The 11,269-nt window shown below is 32.3% G+C and overlaps 1 protein-coding gene across 2 annotated transcripts in view; it reads left to right on the top strand.

Moving 5' to 3' along the window:
- Window positions 1-1,161: 1,161 nt before the first annotated feature.
- Window positions 1,162-11,269, top strand: part of LOC145270078 (organic anion transporter 3-like) — an 84,539-nt gene continuing 74,431 nt past the window's right edge. Inside the window, exon 1 of one of the 2 annotated variants that reach the window (XM_080125680.1) lies at window positions 1,162-1,396. In XM_080125680.1, the coding sequence (XP_079981806.1) occupies window positions 1,243-1,396 (154 nt within the window). In that variant the 5' untranslated portion in view covers window positions 1,162-1,242. The remainder of the gene's footprint in view (window positions 1,397-11,269) is intronic. The other variant, XM_080125683.1, reaches the window with a different exon arrangement.

Here is an 11,269-nt window from a genome sequence, read left to right as displayed (position 1 = left end):
GTTGCTTTACTGGAATCAAGGTTTTCGATTAGCTTGGCATAGTGATATATATATATATATATATATATATATATATATATATATATATATATATATATATATATATATATATATATGAATAAAAAAGAATGCGAAAAGTATAAAAGCTTATAACTTTTCTTTATTCGTTTTTAATTGGTGACGTGCAGGAATACAAAATAATAATATTATGAAAAAAAATTAAAAAAGCTTTTTTCATAAGTACATAATTTTCGACCGATCCTTCAGTCTTCATCGGTGTAGTGAAAGTATGAGGATGCACGGGGAAAAGGGGAATGGAAAAGGAAGGAAGGTAGAGGAGGAGGAGGAGGAGGAGGAGGAGGAGGAGAAGAAGAAGGAGGAGGAGAAGGAGGTATAGCCAATGAGAAGGTATATATATATATATATATTAAAATGGTTGACTCATGTTCAGGTAAATAGAGTCTGCGAAGATCAACTTTTTCAACTTTGACCTCTTGGCAGCCAAATTTCCGCCCAAATACTGATAAAACCCCTGTCTGCATTTGCTGAATAACGTTTATGTAAATTTCAAATGTTTAGGTACAAAATTGGCTAAATAGTTTGCTAGAGACCGCAAAGGTAATAATTAAACTTTGACCCCTTGGCAGCCAAATTTTCGACCAAAAAGTGATTAAAAAGCTTGCCCTATGTCTAAATACACTTTATATAAAATTTTAAATGCCTAGACCAAAGATTGGCTGAGTAATTTGGTAGAAACCGCAGAGGTCACTTTTTTAAAAACTTTGATCCCCTAACATTTATTGTTTTGGGCTTAAATCAAATTAAAATATTGATCCATGTCCAAGTAACCTACATCTAAAATTTCAAGTGTTTAAACCTAAATTGGCGAAGGAGTTTGGTAGAGTTTCAGAGGTAAAATTGTTGGACTTTGACGCCTTGGCAGCCATATTTCTGGCCGAAAATCGATTGAAAATATTTTCCCAAATCTCAATACTCCTTATGTCAAATCTCGAGTTTTTAGACTGAAAATTGACAGAGTAGTTTGGTAGGAAAATGTACACATACAGACAATTTCACTTTTATATACATATATATAGTGTTCACATGTTACGTGTACCGGATGTAATGTTATATTAATATTCAGTTCAATTGACATCTTGCATTTTAATTCCGGTTTGACGTCTTTAGTGTCGAAGTGGGGATAGTTGCGCTCCGTCGTCATCGAGACACACACAAACAAATATGGATGAAAATGATCGGAAAATTGTTGGAGATCATATTGACGTGGATCAAATGTTGCGATCGATCAGCAATCAATTTCACATCCGGCAAAATTGTCTGTTAATTATGAACTGGATCTGTCAAGGAATGAATATCTTTTCATTTATTTTCCTAGGTAATTTTTTTTATATCGTTTATTACTTATAACTCCTCTGTGTTTATATTCACAAATATCCTTAGTTAAAAAAAAAAGATATTTTATCTGTTTAATGAAAATATACGTTAGTTAAATTCATATCGATACCTACGAGTCTACATGCACACAGTTTAAATTTATTTTTACTCTTGTTTTACGACATATCAACACTTTTGTATCATTTAATACCAAATCATTTTACGTGATTAAATCTTTTATTGAGGTTATGTGTGTTTGATATTTAATAATAGAAATGTGTTTATCTGGCGTAACAAAAAACAAGCCGAAACACGAAATGTCTCTATGACTACAACTCACTATTTTTTGTCTTTTGCACTTTCGAAAATATTATATCTATTTTAAGCGATTTGTTGGCTTGCCTATTCTATGTTTTATGTTTTTACTGCCACAAACGATGGTTTTGGAGGCTAAACATTTTTGCTACAATTAGACCCATTTTTTTTTTGTTTCTTTCTTTTTTACTGTCGAATATATTGATTTGGTAGGTGCTTGACATAATTGCTGCCAAACACACACACACACACACACGCATATATATATATATATATATATATATATATATATATATATATATATATACTTTTTATTTGTTTTACATAAGCATTAAAATGTCGCTACACATTAATGGGTATGTTTCAGCCAGCTAATTACAAGTAATTAGAGGCCTCTTCAGGCGATGTTGCTTATACAACAGCTTACTCCGTAATTACGAACTAAGCTTTGTTATAAGATCTAGTTACTTATAATTGCCTGACCGAAACATACTCATGTATGTGTAGCGACATTTTAATGCGTATGCAAAACAAAGAAAAAGTATATCTTGCCTTTCTTCAGCATTGAGCATTCTTGTATTAACCTCGTTAAAACCTCATTGCTTGTTTTACTTCTGGAAAATATTAACCTGAAATTATGTATATATATATATATATATATATATATATATATATATATATATATATATACTAGCAAAAGTACCCGTCGTTGACTGGGTTCAAAAACAGCCTACAGAAAATGGACTCTGGTTTATGAAAGTATGATAGGTTATGAAAAGGAAGGGTTGTAAAGAGATAGCTTCGAATTTGGGGATATCAAAACCAAAGCAAAATATGATAAAAGTAAAAATAAAATAGATAACCCCCATAATTTATTATACCACACCTGTTCACACTGAAACACATCATAATATTCTGTGGGTCTATATTAAAAAACCTTGTTAAACTTTGTGACATATTTCCATTCTATGGAGGTCAGGCGGGAACGAACACCCCATAATTTTATTATACCATATTTCTTCAAACTGAAACATCATTATCAAAATATACTTACGCAGATAGATATGAAAAGTCTTTATTAAAGTTTGTGCCTGTTTCCATTCTATGGAGGCCAGGCGCGAACGCAGACCCCACAATTTTATTATACCACCCCTATTTAAGTTAAAACATACTTATCAAAGTATTCTTATGTATATCTATATCAAAAACACTTGTAAACATTTTTTTTTTTAATTTTTAAATTTTTTATTTCCATACTTTGTGGACCAGGCGCGAACGCAGACTCCACAATTTTAATGAACCACCGTTCTGCCAGATCAAACATACCATTCCTGTGTCTCGATACATCTTCTATCATTATACACACACAGACATTCAGCTTTATATTATATATATATACTATTTATTACTACCTATTATTACTCTCTCTATCTCTCGCTTTATCTATCTCTCTCTCTCTCACACACACACACAAATATATGTGTGTGTGTGTGAGAAAGAGAAAGAGAGAGAGAGAGAGGGGGAGCTAAAGAGAGAATGATAGAGAGAGTGATAATACGTAGTAATAAATAGTATGGATATATAATAAATAGCAAAATTGTACATCTAGAAATCAAATCAAAAATACAATTGCGAATTATTTAAGATTTCTACTCAGTCATGGCTGACGGAAAGAGAACATTGATTGAAAAAGTGCTCCATTCGAAATTCTGTGCAAATTCCCGAGTTCAACAGAAAGATTTATTGTGTTCGACACACCTGAAATATTGTGAAAATAACACTCAAAATGAGAACACTAATTCAAAGAATACAACTAATATGAATAATCAATCCTCAAAATAAAAAAAAACAGAAAAATAACTAGTTTATTTTTTTTTTATTTTTTGTTACTGTTGAAAATGCTGAGGGCAGGGGGGGGGGCATGTTTGTTGCAAATCAACTCGTTTTTTATTAGTCATTGTCCTTAAAGGTTCCTTCACTTGACAACGAACCAACACTTTTTGTGTTATTAAATATTTTACTTATTTATAAACGAAGCATTAATTTTGAGAGTCATTTCTCTTTTACAGTAAAATTATCTATATTTTATGTTTTTAAATACCGAAACCATAAAACCATGGCAGAATGGTGTGACACAAGGACGAAAAGTGAGATTTGAAAATCTTGTGCCCTAAAGGAAGAGCACTCTGGTCATTATAAATGCCTGAGCAGCCTCGCCGGCATCCCCCGATAAGTTAGCCTCTTCTCAAAGGGTAAGAAGGCAAATCATGTGGGGGGTAGACCTCCTAGAACGACACAGGATCAAAGTCCAAACTCAACCAAAAAAAAAAAAAAAACATTTCAACGACTGCTCAGACTTTGGTGGCTTTAAGGACGAAGGAAAACACAGTTAAGCTAATACCCCTGACGACAATAATAAACTAAGTCCAAAGTATGAAGCGTATGAATTTATCTTTCATTTTCGTTTTATAAGAATCTATATATTAATACCATAGCGTGTGTGTTATTTTGTGAGTCACGATTACATCTTTTTTCCTTCCGAGTGACTGTGGTTTAAATGTTATGACCTTCGATTTCTTCTAATAAATAATTTTACCAAGAATTCTTTGTAAGTTTTGGTTTCGGTTTCGATTATAGCTGAAGGAACTCAAGTTATATATATATATATATATATATATATATATATATATATATATATATATATATATATATATATATATATATATTCTTCATAAGCTTTGGTTTCGGTTTCGATTATAACTGATGCATATGGATATATATATATTTTTTTATTTTTGAAATCACGACTTTATAACATATAAGAATCGATAGAAAATTGACTGTATAACAATATATACGAAATCTGCATAAATTAAAATATCATATTTCAGCGTATTTTACGACCGGGCTACGCCGGGCATATCTGCTAGCTTAGATAAATACTTCAATAAATGGAAAATGTTATAACCTATTGTTAACGATTTGCAAATTTGGGGTGCGGGCTCTTTTCTTGGAACTGCACCCTGGTTGAGTTATATACGGTTGAAATATTTTGTAATAAATTTTAACGATTCGTTAACTTGTGAGGGAGTGCTCTCTATTCTGAAGAATGCTGACAGGTTGAGTTATGTACGATTGAAAAATTAATATTATATTGCTACAAGTTTGTCTGTCTGTCTGTCTATTAAACTTTGTCTCGGAAATTACTGATCCAATTTGAATGAATATTTGTACGAACCTTTGTTATGATAATGTGCAGCGAACACAGTATTGTAGTATCTGTTCGATTCACAATTGATTATTAATAGGAATTAATACAGATTAGTCACCACAATACACTATTTACTATAGACGGCATAAAGTATTCATTCTATATCAACGGGCTATAACATTTGCCAGTTTTGTACGGTCTGAAAAGTCTAGTTTTATAATAATACACAAATCAACTTCATGTGGTAGTTTTAGTTCTGTTTTTCTATTTTTAAATATTGTTTACAATAAACAAGACATATTACCACAGAAATGCACGGAGTGACTGTGATCGTGCTTAGAGTTTTCAGAGGAAATCTGGATGAGGATTTGGTCAGCAAAATGCTTGTTCACGCATGTTTACATTTCTTTGTGTTGGTAGAGTTGTAACGGTGTCGTTACATTTTAACACTTGATCCACACGTTCTATCCAGATAGTTGCAAGGAAAGGAAGATCGCCGCGGCATTCTTTTTTTTCAACAAAAGGCATTTATTTCCGGGTATTTTCCAAACCACACGTGCATTTTTTTTTTTTTTTTTTACATTTCTTTTCGCGCTGACATGTGCTTAACTAAAAATATGCCGTCTCAAACACGTGTTTTTTTTTTCGTCACGTGTGTCCTTTTTTTCTTGTTGTTTTTTTTCTTCTCTTCTTCCGCTGTGACGTCACTTCGCACACCAGCTCAGTCATTTGTATACGTGTCATACGGCTGCTGCTATACGTGCGTCAGCGGCTCTGTTACAGAGTCATGGAAACAGGAAGCAGAGAGAAAATTCTAAAGGAGAACAGTTCGAGGAAATAAGCTTTCAAGATATAATACGGATATACTGAGGGGCACTTATAGTGAAGGAGTGAGATTTTGCTCCCAGTCATGTGTGTATTTACGTTGACAGCGTCGAAGCACATTTCGTGAACGTACTTGTAAAACAGGTAAAGAGACACAAAACTGCAACGACGCTACAAGGGCTAAAGATCGGCAAATCGGATACTCGCTCTATTATTTTGAGGCAAGGGTTGCGCAATTTCCAACAATACGTCTCCTGAATAACCACTGCTAGAATCTAATGGCAAGGAGAAATTCTGGACGATTGGAAACTGCTTTCCCCAAATACTCCTGTTTTACTATTGACCGGGTTCAACATCGCTAAACTTCGTTAATCGAACGGTAACTAGTGTGTCAATGTTATTATGTCGTATAAGAATGACTTAATAATTAATTAACGTTTTTATGTGGTTATGGCTGACGAAACGGAAACAATCTACGCTCATGTTTTAAATAAAGGGCTCTGTTTAAAATGCCATATATGTTTCCGAGTAGAACATAAAGATTCTCAAGTTCGGAAATATACACCTGAAGAAGGTCGGAGGTTACATCATCCGAAACCTTTTGAAAATGGCAACTAAGGTTAGAATAGTAGTCCAAAAGATACAAATAATAGAAATCAAGTTCCAACGAATGTTTCATCTTGATAGTTCCTCAAAAATTGGTATAATTATTTCTCTTTTTTCATTATTATTTCTTAACTAGCAAGGCTACCTAGTGATGTCCGCGCTAATAGTAATTTATTTTTATCAATAGCAATTCATTTCCTTTTGCTGTGACACATAAGGTCAATTTTACTGTAAAAACCGAAACACTAATCGAGGTAAAACTTATCTTAAAAAAATGCATAAAATATAAAGGTTTAAAGACCAGTCAAAATGTATTTCTTTTTAAATAAACATATTTATTTAAATTCTAATTTTCGTTTCGTATAAGAGTCTTCGTCCAGAAAATAAAGACAATAAAAAGAAAAAAATGGTGTTATTTCCCTTATGAAGACATTTATATTGGTAAAAAATTAGAATTTAAATAAATATATACGTTTATTTTTTTTTTAAATCTGCATTTTGGCTGGTCTCTAGACCGTAGTATTTTTAAAATTCCAAATTTATTAAAACAGTGGAAAGTCATAAATATCAAAGCAAGTAAATTATTGAAATCGAACCCAAGCTTCGATACGAACAGAGCATAACATGCCGGGTAAAAAAAAATGGTTTGTGTATTTTCCTGATGAAGTCTTTTGTATAGATTGAAAATACAAAATTTATATAAATATATATTTTTATTTTTATAAAAATCTGCATTTTGGCTAGTCTTTAAACAGTTATATTTTGCACAGTTATATTTTGCATTTTGGCTAGTCTGTAAACAGTTATATTTTTCAAATTTAAAGATATATTCACACAACAGAAAATACCTTCATTCAGAAAAAAGATAATACGTGAAGTAAAGCTTGTGTAAAGAACAAATACGCGAGGAAACTTTAACAAAAAAGACAAGATGAGTTTTACTTGAAAAAAAAACTAAAATAATTAACCCTACCCCTAACCCTAACCCTAACCCTAAACATCTCTCTCCCAAAATTTGCAAATAAAATATCCGTATGCTAGTACATGAACTCTTATTTTCGGCACAAAATATATAAAGGGAATTTCTATTTTGTGTGTTTATTAAAAGTGACAAAAATTCTAGACGACATGGTTTCCTTTTTTTACCAATAGCATTCGTTTCACCTCTCTATCTCTCTCCCTCCCTCTCTCTCTCTCTCTCTCTCTCTCTCTCTATATATATATATATATATATATATATATATATATATATATATATATATATATATATATATATATAGTGGTTGGTCGCGTTCAATGCTGCCAAGACTAAACTAGTTTCATTCAATAATTACAAGAAACCCTCTCTACCACCTATAGCAATGGCCAACGACTCTTTATCTGAGAGTACATCTTTCAAACTCCTTGGCCTAACGTTGACAGGAAACATGAGTTGGAACAATTACATTGAAGGCATTGCCAGGGCCGCTGCAAGAAAGGTGGGCTCTCTCTACCGTGCTAGAAAACTGCTAACACCCGAAAGTATCCTGTACCTCTATAAGGCCACCGTTCGCCCATGTATGGAGTATTGCTGTCACATCTGGGCTAGTGCATCTGCTACTAGTCTCTCGCTCCTTGACAAGGTTCAAAAAAGAGTCGCAAACCTGATAGGCCCTGAACTGGCATCTAAGCTTCAGCCTCTGTCCCATCGACGAAATGTTGCATCCCTCTGCTTTTTCTACAAGTATTTTAGTGGTGAATGCTCTGACGAACTGCTATCACTTGTGCCCCCACGACGTGAGCACCCTCGACAAACCCGACAGGCTGCTACATACCATCCCCACACTGTAGAGATCCCTAGATGTAAAAGATCTTTTTACTCCAATAGTTTCTTCCCCAGAACCGCTAGACTCTGGAATTCCATTCCAGGTCCCTGCTTCCCCAACAGTACTGACGTGCAGAAGTTCAAGTGTAACGTGAACCGACATCTTGCTGCCCAAATCCTTACATAGTACCCCAGTAGTTGTTGCCCCTGATACTAGCCCCCTACACCCTACACCAAAGTGGCAATTTGCCTTGTCTGGGGTGAAAATGTAATATATATATATATATATATATATATATATATATATATATATATATATATATATGTGTGTGTGTGTGTGTGTGTGTGTGTGTGTGTGTGTGTGTATTGCAATTAGGAAGGGAAGACTTTTATGATTCATGATTAAAAGTAAATTTGTATATATATAAATATATATATATATATATATTCCTTTAATCTTCTCTCCAAAAAGGGGGCAAAAGGGGGAACAGGAGAGGAAAGAAAGGGAAATGGGGATCCAGCTGACCGGTTTCGACCCTCGCTTCTCAAAGCTGTATCAAGGGAATTTTTAAAAAAGAATGAAAAAGCGATTAAAATTGCGTTTTATTCAATTTACGGGGAGAAAAAAAAGTGGGAAAACGATTAAAATAAAACAGCGTTATGGTCGAATACCCTAGAGATTAATCACGTTCAAACCAAGGAGGCATTTCTCTTTGCTTGCAAAGAGAAGGTTTTCTAAGTCGAACGTGAATAGTCTCCAAGATCTTAAGGTGATATAATAAATGAGCACGACTAAGAATAGAAAAAGAGTTCGTGCTAAAGTTCGCTGCACAAGACAGGTTTTTAAGTAAATGATCAGTAATTGAGGACCCGTATGTGTTAGTAACAACGTCCGCTGCCCGGTAGGTTCCATTCCTAATTTTACTGGGTACATGTTGTTGGATTCTTCCATCTAATCTTAATGTCATTCGACCCAAGTAGTTGGCACCGCAAGCACATTCAAAATTGTAAATAACGTTACTATTATGGTGGGGGTCGAATGTCTTTTCAAGAAGATGGTAATAAATTTCTCGTAGAGAACACAACACGCACATTGGCAGCAAAATAACATCCATGAACTGCTGAACTTATTTGTTTGACAAATTTCTCACTTACTGTACCCAACCAAGGCAAACGAAGATAAATTGGACATTTGGCTACTATATTCTCTTTAATTCGAGAGAATTCAGCCAATTTCTTTTGAATAACTAACCTGATCACATCTAGTGGATACCCGTTTTTGGATGAAGTATCCGTAATTGTTTCCAATTCCGCATCTAATTTAAATTTGGAACAAATCATAGGGGCACGATGTGTTAGGGTCCAAATTAGATTTATCTTACGTTTTTTAGGGAAAAATGAATCCCAATGAGTGTACAAAACTAGAAAAGAAAAAAGATAAGATATTCTAATAAAAAATATTAATTTATAACTTAAAATATTGCAGCATTAAGAATTTTTTCAAATTCAATTTAACGTTATATATAAATTCTTAATGCTGCCATATCTTAAGTTATAAATTTATTATATTTTTTATTTGAATATCTTGTCTTTTTCTTTTCCAGTTTTAACAAGTAGTCCTTTTAGTTTTCTAAGTTTAATCTTAACCATATTACTTTTTCATGCTCGCATTTTTCGATGCAATATATATATATACACGCACACGCACGCACACGCACACACACACACATATATATATATATATATATATATATATATATATATATATATATATATATATAATAAAATACGCATCAAGTGCGTTTGAAACCAAATCACAAGGTTTTGTTGTTTGAATTTCTCCCAAATATATTTCGGAGTTAGACTCCATCTTCAGTGTGTTCTTTGTTTCATAAGGAAAACAAACAAATCAATAAATTGTACGATCGTTTTGGAAACGGTGGTTTTATTGAGATAGACAATAAGTCTTTGATAATAATTTTATCATATAGTTTTTTGAAACAAAGTCACTTCATCAGCAAATATTGGGTGTTTTTTAAGACACCAAAAATAAAACTAACATATTTTTAGGTAAGGCAGATGTATCTGGAAAATATTTAAAATATAAAGGAAAATAGTTACTTTTTTATGTTGATACACAAAGTGAGATAAAATAAAAATAAAATTAAAATTAAAAATAAAATAAAATAAAATGGGGTTGTAGGGTAAGGTTAAGAAATGATATGTTTAAAAAGATTTTTAACAAAAAAATAATAGAAATACAATACAAAACCAAATTAAACCGTAGGCATTAGCCACTAACATAAATAAACAACAAACCAAAATCCGTAAGCGTAAAAATAGACATAGGGAAATCCTATGGTTCAGCCCTCCATATTCTAAAAATCTTGAGACAAACATAGCCAGGGAATTCCTTAAAATATTAGAAAAAAACTTTAAAGACCCTCATAGATACAATAAAATCTTTAATAAGAACACGGTCAAAGTGTCTTACTAAACTATGTCAAACCTTCATAAAAAAAATAATTAGTTCTAACAATAAAAAAATTAGTAAGATACAAAATGCTAAAAACTATAGTAGGCTGTAACTGTATAAGAAAAAAAATGTCCTCTACAAAGTGCCTGCAAAATAAAAGATGTGATTTATAGCTTCACATTATGACAAATCCCAAATATAAATTATGTTAATAGCAACCATACAAATCCCTTATCACATTCTGACGCGACCACACAGTTATTAAATAACTGCACCCACATTAACAAATCTACCAAGCAAATACAACCAAACCTATTACATACAAATACCACTCCTAATCTAATAATAGGATCATATAAAGCATATATGTCGGGGGACAGATTCAATGCACTTTGTAGACATTAAGCCCTTAAGATTTTAAAATATAATAAAAATAAAACCATTATCTTAAATCTCAAAAATGAAATTCTTTCGGGATGCATTCATGAGCGTTGGTTTAGTTTCGACAAATTTAAGTCACCATAAATCATAAACATTTTTTATTATTACTAATCTATCTTTAAATTTATAATTTATAAATTAATATACTATTATTATTATTATTATAGTTTATTATTATTATTATTATTATTATTAT

Source organism: Euprymna scolopes, chromosome 4 (assembly GCF_053919585.1).
Source record: "Euprymna scolopes isolate OS-2025 chromosome 4, ASM5391958v1, whole genome shotgun sequence".
Taxonomy (NCBI): Eukaryota; Metazoa; Mollusca; class Cephalopoda; order Sepiida; family Sepiolidae; genus Euprymna; species Euprymna scolopes.
Note: the sequence above shows the minus strand (reverse complement) of the source record. Positions and strands in the feature narration are given on the sequence as shown.